We start from the raw sequence: 13,418 nt of genomic DNA, 5'->3' as shown, positions 1-13,418 counted from the left end.
CAGAATGCAGAGGCAGGAGGATCTCTGTGAGTCTGAGGACAGCTTGGCCTACATAGAGTTCCAGGACAGCCAGGACTACATAGTGAGACTCTGTCTTTAAAAAAAAAAGTTTAATTCTGTGTATGTGACCTGTACGTGTGAGTGCTGGTACTTTGGAGACTTCTGTGGGTCGGAGGCGTCGGATTGCCTGTGGTGGAGTTACGGTGGTGCACAGGGGTGTTAGGAACCAGAAACCGAACTGGGGTCCTTTGCAAGAGCAGGTCATGCTCTCATGCACTGAGCCATTTCTTCAGTTCCCTCTTTCCTTTTGAAATCGGGCCTTGCATTGTAGTCCTGTCTGACCCGGAACCTCGGCCGCCCTCCTTCCTTACCTCTAGAGTGTTGCGATGACCAGTGTAGACCACCTCACCCATCTTGGATCTGTTTCTTGACTTTTATGGCCTGATGATCTTCCTATCTCTTCTTGCATTATAATCAGAGGCAAGTGGATCTTCGGAGTTCAAGGCCAGCCTGGTCTACACAGTGAGTTCCAGGATAGCCAGGACTACATAGTAAGAACCTGTCTCTAAACATAAAATTGCTTAATAAGATGTTTTGGTACTTGGTAAGCTCTCTATGTAGCAGAGGATGACCTTGAACTTGTGCCTCAGGTTAATTACAAACATGTACCACCATGCCCAATGGGAAGTGGCTTAAAATGTGTTATTGAACATAATAAATATTTGACCATTATTATGGTTTAAATTCTCCTCTTTTTGGGGCACTTGGGGCAATTGTTAGTAAAGTGCTTGGCATACAAGTATGCAGACCTGGGTTTTGATCCCCAGCACTCACATACAATACCAAGAAGCAGTATGCTTCTGTGACTCCATTGTAGGGGAGGGAGGAAGAAGAGGAGTGGAGATAGGCAGATCTTAGCCAGCGAGTCTAGCTGAATCAGCAAGCTCCATATATAAGGAGAGATCCTGCCTCAAAAAGAAAGGTAGAAAGTAATAGACAAAGACAACCAGGCTGTCCTTGGACTAAATGATCTTCCTGTTTCACTCCTGAATGCTGAGGTTTCAGAAATGGGCTATTACAACCATCCTTAAGTTATGTCCTTCAGAAATACAAAATTTTTCAATGAAGAATTTCTTACTCCAGAACTGAATAACCTTGGGATCATGCCCTCAGAAATCTCCATGATCTCTGGATGGAGGAGAAGCCTTAAAAGTTGGTTTTGTGCTTACATGTCTTAAGTATGGTTAGTTTTAACTGTCAACTTGACACTTAGAATCATCTTGGAGGAGAGTCTTACTGAGGAATTATTAAGATCAGGTTGGCCAATAGATATGTCTGGTGGATTGTCATGTTGGTTAATTGGTGTAGAACGACCCAGCCCACTGTGGGTGGCACCATGCCATAGGCTGGGTGCTGAACTATCTAAAAATGAAGAAAGCTAGCAAGCAAGTAAAAAATCTATGCAATTATTCTCACAGTTTTTGTGTGGATGTGATGCTTGAAGTTCCTGCTTTGAATCCCCCATAATAATGATGGACTGTAACCTGGATTTGTAAGCTGAATAAATCCTTTTCTCTCCTAAGTTGCTTCTTGTCAGACATATCACAGCAACAGAAGGCCATCTCCTAGAGCCCTGCATCTTAGTAAACTTTTACATTCACAAGACAGATTCCATTCCACTATTTTATGCATAAGAAGAAAGATCAGATTGTATATACATCTGTCATTCACAAGCAGCTTGTGAAACAGCGTATTTTATCAGCTATACATTCTCATCACATGCTATGAATAATACATACAAAGTACTGAGTCAAACTGAGTCCGGCCAGTATTTCCCTAGTCCTAAGAAAAGAAGAGCAGCTGGTGGTTGTAGTGTACGCCTTTAGTCCCAGGACTTGGAGGCAGAGGCAGCTGCATTACAGAGTGAGTTCCAGGACAGCCAGGGTACACAGTGAAACCCTGTCTCAAAAACGCCAGAGACAGAGGAAAAGCTCACCAGTGACTAGAGATGAAAGTCAGAGGTGGAACTCGCTTGCTTGCTTAGCATGCACAAAACCATGGGTTGATTCCCCGTCGCTTTGTGAACCACATGGTGGTGCACACCTGTACTCCCAGCACTCTGGATCAAGTGGATCCAGAGGGTCACAAGCTAAGGTGGGAAGCTAGAACGTGTGTGCCGGGTGGGGGGTGGCAGGGGGTCATCTAAAGCTTACTGAGCTGTCATCACCAAGCAGATGAGAAGACCTCAGTGGCAATGATCTGCTGGGTATGCACAAAGCCCTGTGTGTCAACCTTCCCTAGACCCAAGAGAAAACGGTAGGTGCAGTGGTACATGCCTTTAACTACCTAGGACACTGAAGCAGGATCAGTGGAGGTAGAGGCCAGCCTGGGCGAAGATCAACAGCAAATACACAGATCTTGTCAGCAGTTGAATGTGAATACTGGCTACATATTGTCTGTACCACTTTTAGGTTTGTGGGGTTTTTGTTTATTTTTTGAGACAGTTGCACAAAGTTGCCAATACAGACCTTGAACTTGTAATTCTCTGGCCTCAGCCTCTGCTTCTGGAGTTATTTAAATTATAAACCTGCATCATCACTAGCATAGATTTCTTTTTTCTTCTTTCACGTTGGGGATTGGACCATCTAGCCTTTTGCAGGCTATGCAAGCGTCCTGCCATTGACCTGGCCCACTGCTAGTGATCTGTCAACAGCTGTGTTGTGTTTGTTTGACCCCTTCATACTGGGTCGTGCTTTGTATGTAGCCCAGGCTGGAATTCACCAGCCCAGGCTAACCTCAACTCACAATCCTGCCTTAAACTTTCTCAAGTTGTTTGACCTGCACATATGTGCCAGGGCACATACATGGACACACACACACACACACACACACACACACACACACACACACACACACCCTACACAAAGTGAATGAATATAAATTGTCTGCTTTCCATACTTTTGGTGAACATATTGAAAGTACATCATGAAGCTGAAATGTGTTTTGTTTTTTACGTTTTGTGTGTGTGTGTGAGTATTTTGCTTGCATTATTATGTATGCATGTGTCCAACGAGAATTGCCTAGTCCCTACAGAAACCAGAGGAGGGCATTGGCTCTCCTGGGTTTGGAGTTAGAGACAGTTGTGAGCCACCATTTGGGTGCTGGGACCTGAACTTGGGTCCTCTGGAAGAGCAGTGGGCTCTTAAACACTGAGTCACCTCCCAGCCCTCTGAAATATTTAATGCCACAATGTTTAAAAAACAAACAAGCCGGGCAGTGGTGACGCACACCTTTAGTCCCAGCACTCTGGGAGGCAGAGCCAGGCGGATCTCTGTGAGTTCGAGGCCAGCCTGGTCTACAGAGTGAGATCCAGGACAGGCACCAAAACAACACAGAGAAACCCTGTCTACAAAAAAACAAAACAAACCCCAAAAAACAAAAAAGACAAACAACAACAACAAAACAGTGTTAGAAACCGATCAGACAAACTAGCCAGTAACCCAGTGTGCTTTCTTTTACTTGTAATACCAGAGGAACTGAGGCCGAATGAAAGAAATCACGAGTTTCAGGCCAGCCTGGGCTGTAGTTAAAAAAAAAAAAAAAAAAAAAAAAAAAAAAAAAAAAAAAAAAAAAAAACCACCAATGTCCATTATTCATCAAGCGCTCCACGCTGGACCTCGAAGCATCAGGTGTCAGTTTGTTCAACGCCAGAGTCCGGACTCTAGGCCATTTTGGCCCATCCCTGGATCCAGGCGTGGAACTCCCTCTGTCACTGCGGGTGCAGGATGCCACTATGCCTCTCTCACTCCGCGGGTCCCTTGTGCGCCTGCGCACTGCCTCACAGCGCCCCCCCCCCCCCCCCCGCGCGCCCCGTCCAGGAGCTGGGGGCGGGGCTCGCAGCCTCGGCAGGGCGGGGAGCCCAGAACTGCATGAAAGAGGCAGGCGGCGCCCGGGACTTTCTGGTTTGAGACCAGAAAGAACCCCAGAACCCTCACTATCACCCTCAGTAGCACGTCTGTGCCACCGCTGCAGCGCTGAGGCCCAGGTCACCGGTCGCTGCGGTGTCTGCGCACTCGCGACCCGCCCTCCGGTGGGTCCGTCAGCTGGGTGAGCCGGGCTCCCGCGCGGCCTGTGGTCTACTCCGGGACTCGAGGGCCGGGCCCGCTCAGCGGTCCCCTGGACTCGGGTGGCCATCCGTGGGTGCAGCCTATCATGTTGCCGCGCTGCACCTAAACCCCGGTCTGGCTGTAGATGAGGACCTAGAGGGAAGTCGGGGGTGGGGGTGAGGGGGGCGATTGGCACCCTGGGGACACCCTGTGCAGGACGCGGGGACCTCAGATGCGGGGCAGGCCTCGGGGAGCTGAGAGCCGTGGGACACCTCGGAACTAGAGGCCCGGCAGCCCCAGGGGTGGTAACCTGGGGCTCCACTGCACAGGCTGTGTCCGAAGCAGCAAACTCCGACACGGGTGACTGTGGGCTGTCTCCAGTCTCCCTGTCGCTTGCTGTGGTACGTGCGGGTGGGGTCAGCCGGGTCCCCTGAAGCGTGGAAGGGAAGGGGGCCCTGACCAAGTTCAGAAAAGCGTGGGGGTGAAGCCAGAAGACGTGATAGCACACGCCTGTGATCTCAGGATTTGGGAGGTAGAGGCAGGAGGATAAGCCGGTCAAGGTCATCTTCCGCTGCCTGACATTGGGTTGCCAGCCTGGGGTACAATGAGACCCTGCAAAAGAATGAATTACTCATTGCTCTGGGTCTGAGAATTCCCCTACATTTTCAGTGAGCGGAGACCTGATCAGAGGTTTCCTCTTTTAGTGCAGTGCATGATGACCCGGGTGCATACTGAAGTCTCAACTGCCATGCTTTGCAGCTGATTTTCCTCTAGTTTGGAGGAGGACGTATTTCTGTGTAAGCTGCCTCCCACCTCTCACTCTTCGTGTGTTGGAAAACCGGGGTGCATGTCAGAAGAGATCCTCTGGTTTTTAAAATTTGGAAGCTCTGGGGCGGTTTTGATCTCATCTTGCAACTCTCCCTCCAGCTCCAGTCCCTGTGAACTGCTTCTCCAGGGCATGATCCTCGAGGAGGGAGGAACAAGCCAGTTCTTGCAATTCTAGAATCATGGCTCATGTAAGTTGGTTTCTCTGTATCTGAAATTCTGTCTTTAAAAAAAGATTACACTATCTATTTATGCTGCGTGTGTGTGCTTGCACATACGGGCATAAGCATGCTATGGCACACACATGACCTTCAGAGGACAACTTTTGGAGTTGGTTCTCTCCTACTTTGTGTGTCCTGAGAGTGGACCCCAAATCCTCAGCTTCCCATGTGGGTCCCAGGGATAAAGCTCGTGCACTTATTTATTTATGTTTATTCATTTTGTTGGGGGGAGGGGGCGCGTGCCACAGGTGTCTGTGGAGGTAAAAGGGTAACTTGCAGGATCCAGTTCTCCTTCCACCACGCGTGTCCTGAAGATGGAATTCAAGGCACTGGCTTGACCGCCTTTACCCAGTGGACGCTCTCAGCTGCCCCGTCCTTTTCATCCTGTCCGGTTGTACAAACTCTCATTGGTTATTTTGAAACGTCCTAACAGAATCTGACCCTACAGCTGCCCCCCAGTCTCCTGTTACACTGGGGAGGAGTCTACTCGGTACCCTTCTCTCCATCTCCATCCCAGGGTGCACTGACCAATCGGAGCTTATTTGATATGAACCCCTGAAAATCAGAAACCCCCTCCTTACAGCATCACTGCTCCCACAGTTACATTGTGAGCAGTGACTCCCTGTAATTTAACTCTTTCCATTACTGACATAGCGAAAGACGATATGAAAGGCACAGTTACCTATTTTATTTTTGAAATTTTTAAATTCTATTGTATATGAGTGTGTCTGAGTGAATATCTCTCTCTTTCTCTCTCTCTCTCTCTCTCTCTCTCTCTCTCTCTCTCTCGTGTGTGTGTGTGTGTGTGTGTGTGTGTGTGTGTGTGTGTATTTTTCTGTCTGTCTGTCTGTCTCTCTCTGCCTGCTGCTTGTGTGTCAGGATGTAAAGCTCTCAGCTACTGCTCTAGAGCCATGCCTGTCTGCTTCCATGATGATCATAGACTAACCTTCTAAAACTACAAGGAAGCCCCCATTTAAATACTTTCTTTTATAAGAGTTGGCTTGGTCATGGTGTTTCTTCACAGCTACAGAACAGTAACTTAGACACCCTCCAGTACATTTTATCCCATTTTATCTTACACATAGTACATGGGCTTGTCATTTCAGAGTGAAGTGATGTTCAGAGATGTGACTGTGAACTTTTCTCAGGAAGAGTGGGAATGCCTGAATTCCTATGAGAGGGATCTGTACAAAGATGTGATGTTGGAGAACTACAGCCATCTGGTGTCACTGGGTAAGTTCACCGAAGACCATTTTCCCACAGTGCAAGGTAACAGAATGGGCACCTCTGTGAAATGCTTTTATGATCCCACATAGTTCAAATACATAATTAAAATTAAAAAATAAGTTTTAAAAGGATGGAGTTGTATGAGTTTAGATGAAAATAAAACCATGCCTCTACCCTTGATATTAAAAGAATTCAAGTTCTAATGTTTTTCTACCCTGATAGCCATCTTTGTTTGGAAGAATTAACTAAAGGATCTCTTTTTATCCTGGACAGATGGCTCATAAGTTAAGAACACTGGCTGCTTTTGCAGAACACATAGGTTTGGTTCCCAGCATCCACAGGGTATCTCACAACCATTTGCAACTCCAGTTCTAGGTCATCCAACACTCTCTTATGGCCTCTGAGAGCACTACATGCACACGGGACATGGACATACATGCAGGCAAAACACCCAAACACATAAAAATAAAAGTTAAAAAAACTAAAACAGCTGGGTGGTGGTGGCACATGCCTTTAATCCCAGCATTCGGGAGGCAGAGGCAGGTAGATCTCTGAGTTTGGGGCCAGCCTGGTCTACAAAGCGAGTTCCAGAACAGCTAGGGCTACACAGAGAAACCCTGTCTCAAAAACCTAATAATAATAATAATAATAATAATAATAATAATAATAATAACAAAACTCTGTGTGCTCCCCTACCCCACACAGAAAGTCTCCTGTACTTTACCTTGCATTCCATGTGTACACTACACCCCTGATCCTCCTTCCTGCTCCTAAGTACTAGGGTCACAGCCATGTATCACCCCACCTGGCAAATAGATTCATTCTTTACATGGATTCTGTTCTGTTCTTCCAAGCAGGATGCTCCATCTCTAAGCCAGATGTGATCACCCTGCTGGAACAAGGGAAAGAGCCCTGGATGATTGTGAGGGATGAGAGGAGAAGGTGGAGCCAAGGTGAGTGAGCACTCGTCAGGCAAAGGCAATGTGTGACTGACGCACACCTGCTGGTTGGAGGATGCGGCTCTGAGGTGCTGATGATGGAGAAGATTAGAGGGTGCATGTAGACAGACTTTTCTTTTTGGGCCACCAACTCACAAAAAATGACACAGAGACTCATTAATAATGTGAAAGCTTAGCCAATAGCTTAGGCTTGCTCCTAACTAGTTCTTATAACTTACATTAACCCATATCTTTAATCTATATTCTTTTATGTGGCTTGGTTGCCTTTACTCTGTATTGCCCAGCCTGCTTCCTCTGTTTTTGGCTGGCAACTCCTGGCATCTCTGCCCTTCTTCTTCCCAGCATTCTTTCTGCCTTGAAAATCCTGCCTAGCTGTAGGCCATCTCCCTTTTTTATTAAACCAATCACAGTGACATTTCTTCACACAGTGTAAAGGCATATTCCATAACAGATACATCCCTGAGATGCTGATGGGGAAGGCTAGAGGATGCACCCTTAGATGCTGATGGGGAAGGATGGAGGATGCACCCTTAGATGCTGATGGGGAAGGATGGAGGATGCACCCTTAGATGCTGATGGGGAAGGATGGAGGATGCATCCTTGGATGCTGATGGGGAAGGATGGAGGATGCATCCTTGGATGCTGATGGGGAAGGATGGAGAATGCACCCTTAGATGCTGATGGGGAAGGCTGGAGGATGCACCCTTAGATGCTGATGGGGAAGGATGGAGGATGCACCCTTAGATGCTGATGGGGAAGGATGGAGGATGCACCCTTAGATGCTGATGGGGAAGGATGGAGAATGCACCCTTAGATGCTGATGGGGAAGGATGGAGAATGCACCCTTAGATGCTGATGAGGAAGGATGGAGGATGCACCCTTAGATGCTGATGAAGAAAGATGGAGGATGCACCCTTAGATACTGATGGGGAAGGATGGAGGATGCACCCTTAGATGCTGATGAGGAAGAGACATGAAACTTGGAAAGAAAACTTAGATCTTTTCAGAATGAGTCACCAATGGCATTTCCTCCACGCCAAATTGCCATTGGTTTCTTCTCTCATTTCCCTGCCTTTTCCACACAGGAAGGCTTTCTTGTCTAGTGAGCATGATTTTTCCTGTGCCTTATATATAATTTCTTTGTAGATAATCTTGTGGTTTAACCCCCTCTCCTTAAGAACCTTCCAAATTAATTGTATTTCACTTGTATAGTTGCTTTGCTGGTGTGTTTGTGCCTGCACCACGTGCTTGCCTGGTGTCCACTGAGGCCTGAAGAGGGCATCAGATCCCCTGGAGACTGAAGTTACAGGTGGTCATGAACCACCCACAGAGTTCAAGTGTTGGGACTTGAACTCTGGTCCTCTTGAGCAGCCAAGTGCCCTTAACTGCCGAGCCACCTCAACAGTCTAAGTTTTCTTTTCTAAGATGAAGCCTTATAATCCAACGAGGCTGACTGTGAATTCCTCTCCCCCCTGTTTCAGATCGTCTCCAGTCTGGGACTACAGGTGTGCACCACCACACCCACTTTGTATTTCAGTTTTTATATATGTAACTACTGTTTTCATTTCATGGAATTTATATTTGTAATGAAGTCATATAAAAAATGGGGGTTAGAAAGATGGCTCAGCTGTTGAGAGCATTGACAGTTAATACACAGGATCTGGGTTTTGTTTCTGGCACTTACACCATGGTTCACAACCATCTGTAACTCCCATTCCAGGGGACATGGTGCCCTTTTCTGGCTTCCAAGGGCACTACGTGCACATGGTGCACAGACATACATATAGGCAAAATGAATGTAAAAGTTAAAAAATAAACAAGTACATGCTTGTGTTAGGGGTTGAGCATGCTCAGTGATTGAGCATCTGTTTAACCATGGCCTTGGTTAACTACACAACCAGATAAAACAAAAAAATAAATGGCTTATTAATATTCTGAAATGACTAGGTATTGTGGTTTACTTCTTTAGTCCCAGTTCTTAGGAGGCAGGTGGATCTTTGGGATTTCAAGGCCAACCTGGTCTAATAGCAAGTTTCAGGCTAGCCAGGGCTACACAGTGAGACTTTGGGGGAAAAACCTTATCAGTATTAGAAGAAACGTGACTAGGATAAAGATATGGAGGATTGGAATGAGGTTTAGGGACCAGAGTGAAGTAAGGGAGAGTGACCACGAAAACAGAACCAATCTGAAGAGGCTCTGGCTGGCTAAAGATGGGATAGCTTGAGTGTCAGTTCACTCAGGTGCGATGCCTTGCGATACATAAAGTGTGCTTTATTCATAAAGGCAGTTTTGGTTTTGTTTCTTTGCGCTGGTTGTGATGGTGCTGGGGATGGAAGCCAGGGCCTCACATGCCACCCAGGCGCTCTACCACAGCCCCAGCTGCAGAATCCCTGGTGCCTGTTTCTCATCCCTCTTTAGTGGCTTCTTAACTGATCTTACTTCTCCGCAATGCAATATGCACATGTAACTAGTGATTCCAAAACATTTAACTTGGGTTTCATAGACGAGGCTCTCCTTAAGTAGCTTCAGTTGCTTGCAGGAATCTGAATTCAAGTAGTCAAATTTGGGAACAAATAATGCTAACTCCTTTGTAGCAGAGTCTGACTGTTGATCTACAACGGAGGCCCTGCTTGAGACTGTTCACAATGCCAAATAATAATAATAACAATAATAATAATAGCATAATATATCATATATTATATAATATTAGTAATATTTTGAAGATAGGTCTCATCAGGTAGCCTGGTTGGAACTCACTATATAGGCTATGCTGTCCCTGAACTCACTGAGACCCCCCTGCCTGTCTCCTGTGTGTTGAGTGCACCACACCCTTTTTATTTTCAATTATGTATGTGTGTTTGTTTTCAGATCTGGAAACCAGATATAGCAGTAAAGTGTTATTTGAAGAAAAGAATCCTTATGAAATTAATTTATCTCCATGGGAAATAATGGAAAGAATTAAAAGGCGTGGCCTCGGAGACTCCTTTTTTGGAAAAGAATTTGAATATAAAATGTTTAAAGAACAAGAGGGTTCTCACAGGGTATATTTCAGAGAAGTGACAAAAATTACCCCTGGAAAAAGACCTATGTATAGAAAACGCTCATCTGTTGGTCTCTATAAGAAAAATCATAACAGAGAAAAGCCCTATGAATGTGGGGAGTGTGGAAAGGCTTTCAGGGTCCGCCAACAACTTACTTTCCATCAGAGAATCCATACCGGTGAGAAACCCTATGAATGTAAAGAATGTGGAAAAGCCTTCAGACAGTGCGCCCACCTCAGTCGACATCAGCGAATTCACACATCTGATAAACCCTATGAATGTAAGAAATGCGCAGAGATCTTCACCTGTAGCTCAGACCTCCGAGGACATCAGAGAAGTCATATTGGCGAGAAGCCGTATGAATGTAAAGAGTGTGGGAAGGCATTCAGAGTTCGAGGACAGCTTAGTCTCCACCAGAGGATCCACACGGGCGAGAAGCCCTATGAGTGCAAGCAGTGTGGGAAGACCTTCCGGCAGTATGCGCATCTTACCCGGCATCAGAGGCTCAACAGTGCTGGTGTGTGCTACAAGTGTACGGAGTGCGGTCAGGCTTTCCTGTGCAGCACTGGCCTTCGGCTGCATCACAAACTGCACACAGGAGAGAAGCCGTACAGCTGTAAGGAGTGCGGGAAGGCCTTCCGGGTGCGGCAGCAGCTCACCCTCCATGAGAGGATCCACACGGGTGAGAAGCCCTTTGACTGTAAGGAGTGTGGGAAGACCTTCAGTCGGGGTTATCACCTCACGCTCCACCAGAGAATCCACACTGGCGAGAAACCTTACGAGTGTAAGGCGTGTCACAAGTTCTTCCGCCGTTACTCGGAGCTCATTTCCCACCAAGGTATTCACGTTGGGGATAAGCCGTATGACTGCAAGGACTGTGGGAAGGCCTTCCGACTCTTCTCACAGCTCACTCAGCACCAGAGCATTCATTTCGGTGAGAAGCCCTATAAATGTATGGAGTGTGGGAAAACATTCCGCCTGCTCTCACAGCTCACTCAGCATCAGAGCATCCACACGGGGGAGAAGCCTTATGACTGCAAGGAGTGTGGGAAGGCCTTTCGGCTCCATTCGTCACTTATTCAGCATCAGAGGATCCACTCTGGAGAGAAACCGTACAAATGTACAGAGTGTAAGAAGGCCTTCAGACAACACTCACACCTCACCTACCATCAGCGAATTCACAAGGATTCTTAAGGATTCTTTTAAGAATCCTTCCTTTGCAAATGTGTTAAGGGTCATTAGAAAATTCTAGAAGAAAAAGGTTTTAATCCTTTTTTGCTTCGTGCTCACAAGTAATGGCATACAAGATTTCAGTCAGAGGAAAAGGTGTTAAACTTTAGGAAATTCTCTCTAGAATGGAATTTCACGGAAGGAGTGGATGTATGAAAGCTATCTATACTGTATACCCGAGCGCATATCCAGGGCACCAACTCATTTTTAAAATCAATAAATAAAAAGAACTGTCTGTATAAGTTGTATCTCAGAGCTAGTGAAAGTTGTTGAGGTACAGTTCTTAGAGAATTTCAGCCAGAACATATAATAGCAACTCTAGAGCAGTGGTTTTCAACCTGTGTGTCACAACCCCTGGGGGTCAAACAATTCAGTAGCCAAATGACAGTTATGAAGTGGTAACAAAAATAATTGTATGGTTGGGAGTCACCACACCATGAGGAATTGTATTAAAGGGTCGTAGTGTTAGGAAGGCTGAGAACCACTGGGCTAGGGGTTAAGACCATTGAGTGGTAGACTGTCTTGAACTTGGTAGTGAGTAGGTCAGCCTGGCAGCATCTGAACCAATGTAGAATAATAAAGAATTCTGTGCCTTCTAGAGTGACAAACTACAACATTGACACTAACTAAGCACTGAACCTCTAACCCATACAGCCCTAACTTCCAATTTAGAGAAAATAAGGAAGAGAACAGATTACCTGGTAAAATAAGAAGCAGCGAACCTAAAATGTGGATGAGTCTACTTGGTTTTCAACCAGCAAAGTGACATTAAGAGAGGTAGTGCTTTTTGAATATTGAAAAAGACTTGAAAGACGTAGGTCAGATGCACTGGGATTTCTTAGATCATGAGTTGCGTGAACATATGAAACAAGACAGGAAGTTTGTAGAGGAAAGCAGTCACCTGAACTAAATCTGGAAATCCATGGACTAAACCTACATGATTTAATACGGTGTCACTAGCAACATGCTTAAAGTCCAGGTATTGTGGCCCCTCCAAATTAAAACAAGATTTAATTTAAAGTACAAGACTTTGAAGTCTTAGTTCCTGGCCCCTCCAGATGCACTCGGGGATGAGGCAAGCATGCTGTGATGTCAGCTCTGAGGATGTGGAGATGAAAGGACCTGTGGGGTCTACTGGGTAGCCAGTCTAGCTGAACCCAGGTTATCGAAAGACCCTGCTCAAAAAAAGTAAGGTAGGCAGCTAATGTCAAGTCCACCTCTGGCCTCTCGAATAGACACATGCATATAAACACAAAACTCCATCCTGGGAAGCAGAGGCAGGTAGATCTTAGTTCAAGCCAACCTAGCGTACATAACAAGTTCCAGACCAGCCAGGACTACAAAATGAGGCCACCACCACCAATTAAAAAAAGACTAAGTTAAAAAAGTATAATCTAGCCCAGGTCTTCACAATCCTTTTTGTGTTTTTAAAACTTTCTACATATTTAAGAGTGAAGTGAATTATGTTTGCAAACTTATGAACATTTTAAAAATTACTTTCTTAAAAGTAATAAAGACTGTTTAATGGGTGGTGATGTCAGACACATGATTTCCCTGTGACTGCTCTCGGGAGCTGTTTCTCTATACTGCGTCACACGAGTGATCTTCCTACCGGAAATGTAAAATAGAACCAAACTCAAATGTCTTTACTCCCAGCTAGTCCGTTTGCATACTGGGGTCTGCAAGGTATGGTAATCCAAAACTTCTCAAATAAAATTGAAACTTCATAGTATTTAAGACAAATTTACAGGAAACATACTGTTAGTGCTCTTCCTTCCTTCCTTCCTTCCTTCCTTCCTTCCTTCCTTC

General features: G+C 45.8%; 1 protein-coding gene across 10 annotated transcripts in view; it reads left to right on the top strand.

The window, feature by feature from the left end:
* LOC102911405 (uncharacterized) overlaps window positions 1–13,144 on the top strand; it is a 29,632-nt gene extending 16,488 nt beyond the window's left edge. The window contains exons 1-6 of one of the 10 annotated variants that reach the window (XM_076577834.1): window positions 3,900–4,107; window positions 4,811–4,903; window positions 5,034–5,122; window positions 6,259–6,385; window positions 7,237–7,332; window positions 10,207–11,864. In XM_076577834.1, coding sequence (XP_076433949.1) covers window positions 5,114–5,122; window positions 6,259–6,385; window positions 7,237–7,332; window positions 10,207–11,573 — 1,599 coding nt within the window. In that variant the 5' untranslated portion in view covers window positions 3,900–4,107; window positions 4,811–4,903; window positions 5,034–5,113 and the 3' untranslated portion in view covers window positions 11,574–11,864. Of the gene's footprint in view, window positions 1–3,884; window positions 4,108–4,791; window positions 4,904–5,033; window positions 5,123–6,240; window positions 6,386–7,233; window positions 7,333–10,206 lie in introns of those variants that run through there. The other 9 variants (XM_076577835.1, XM_042268329.2, XM_076577829.1 and 6 more) reach the window with 9 other exon arrangements.
* The last annotated feature ends 274 nt before the right edge of the window (window positions 13,145–13,418 follow it).

The sequence above is a fragment of the Peromyscus maniculatus genome, chromosome 1 (assembly GCF_049852395.1).
Source record: "Peromyscus maniculatus bairdii isolate BWxNUB_F1_BW_parent chromosome 1, HU_Pman_BW_mat_3.1, whole genome shotgun sequence".
NCBI lineage: Eukaryota > Metazoa > Chordata > Mammalia > Rodentia > Cricetidae > Peromyscus > Peromyscus maniculatus.
This window is presented reverse-complemented; position numbering and strand designations above follow the sequence as displayed.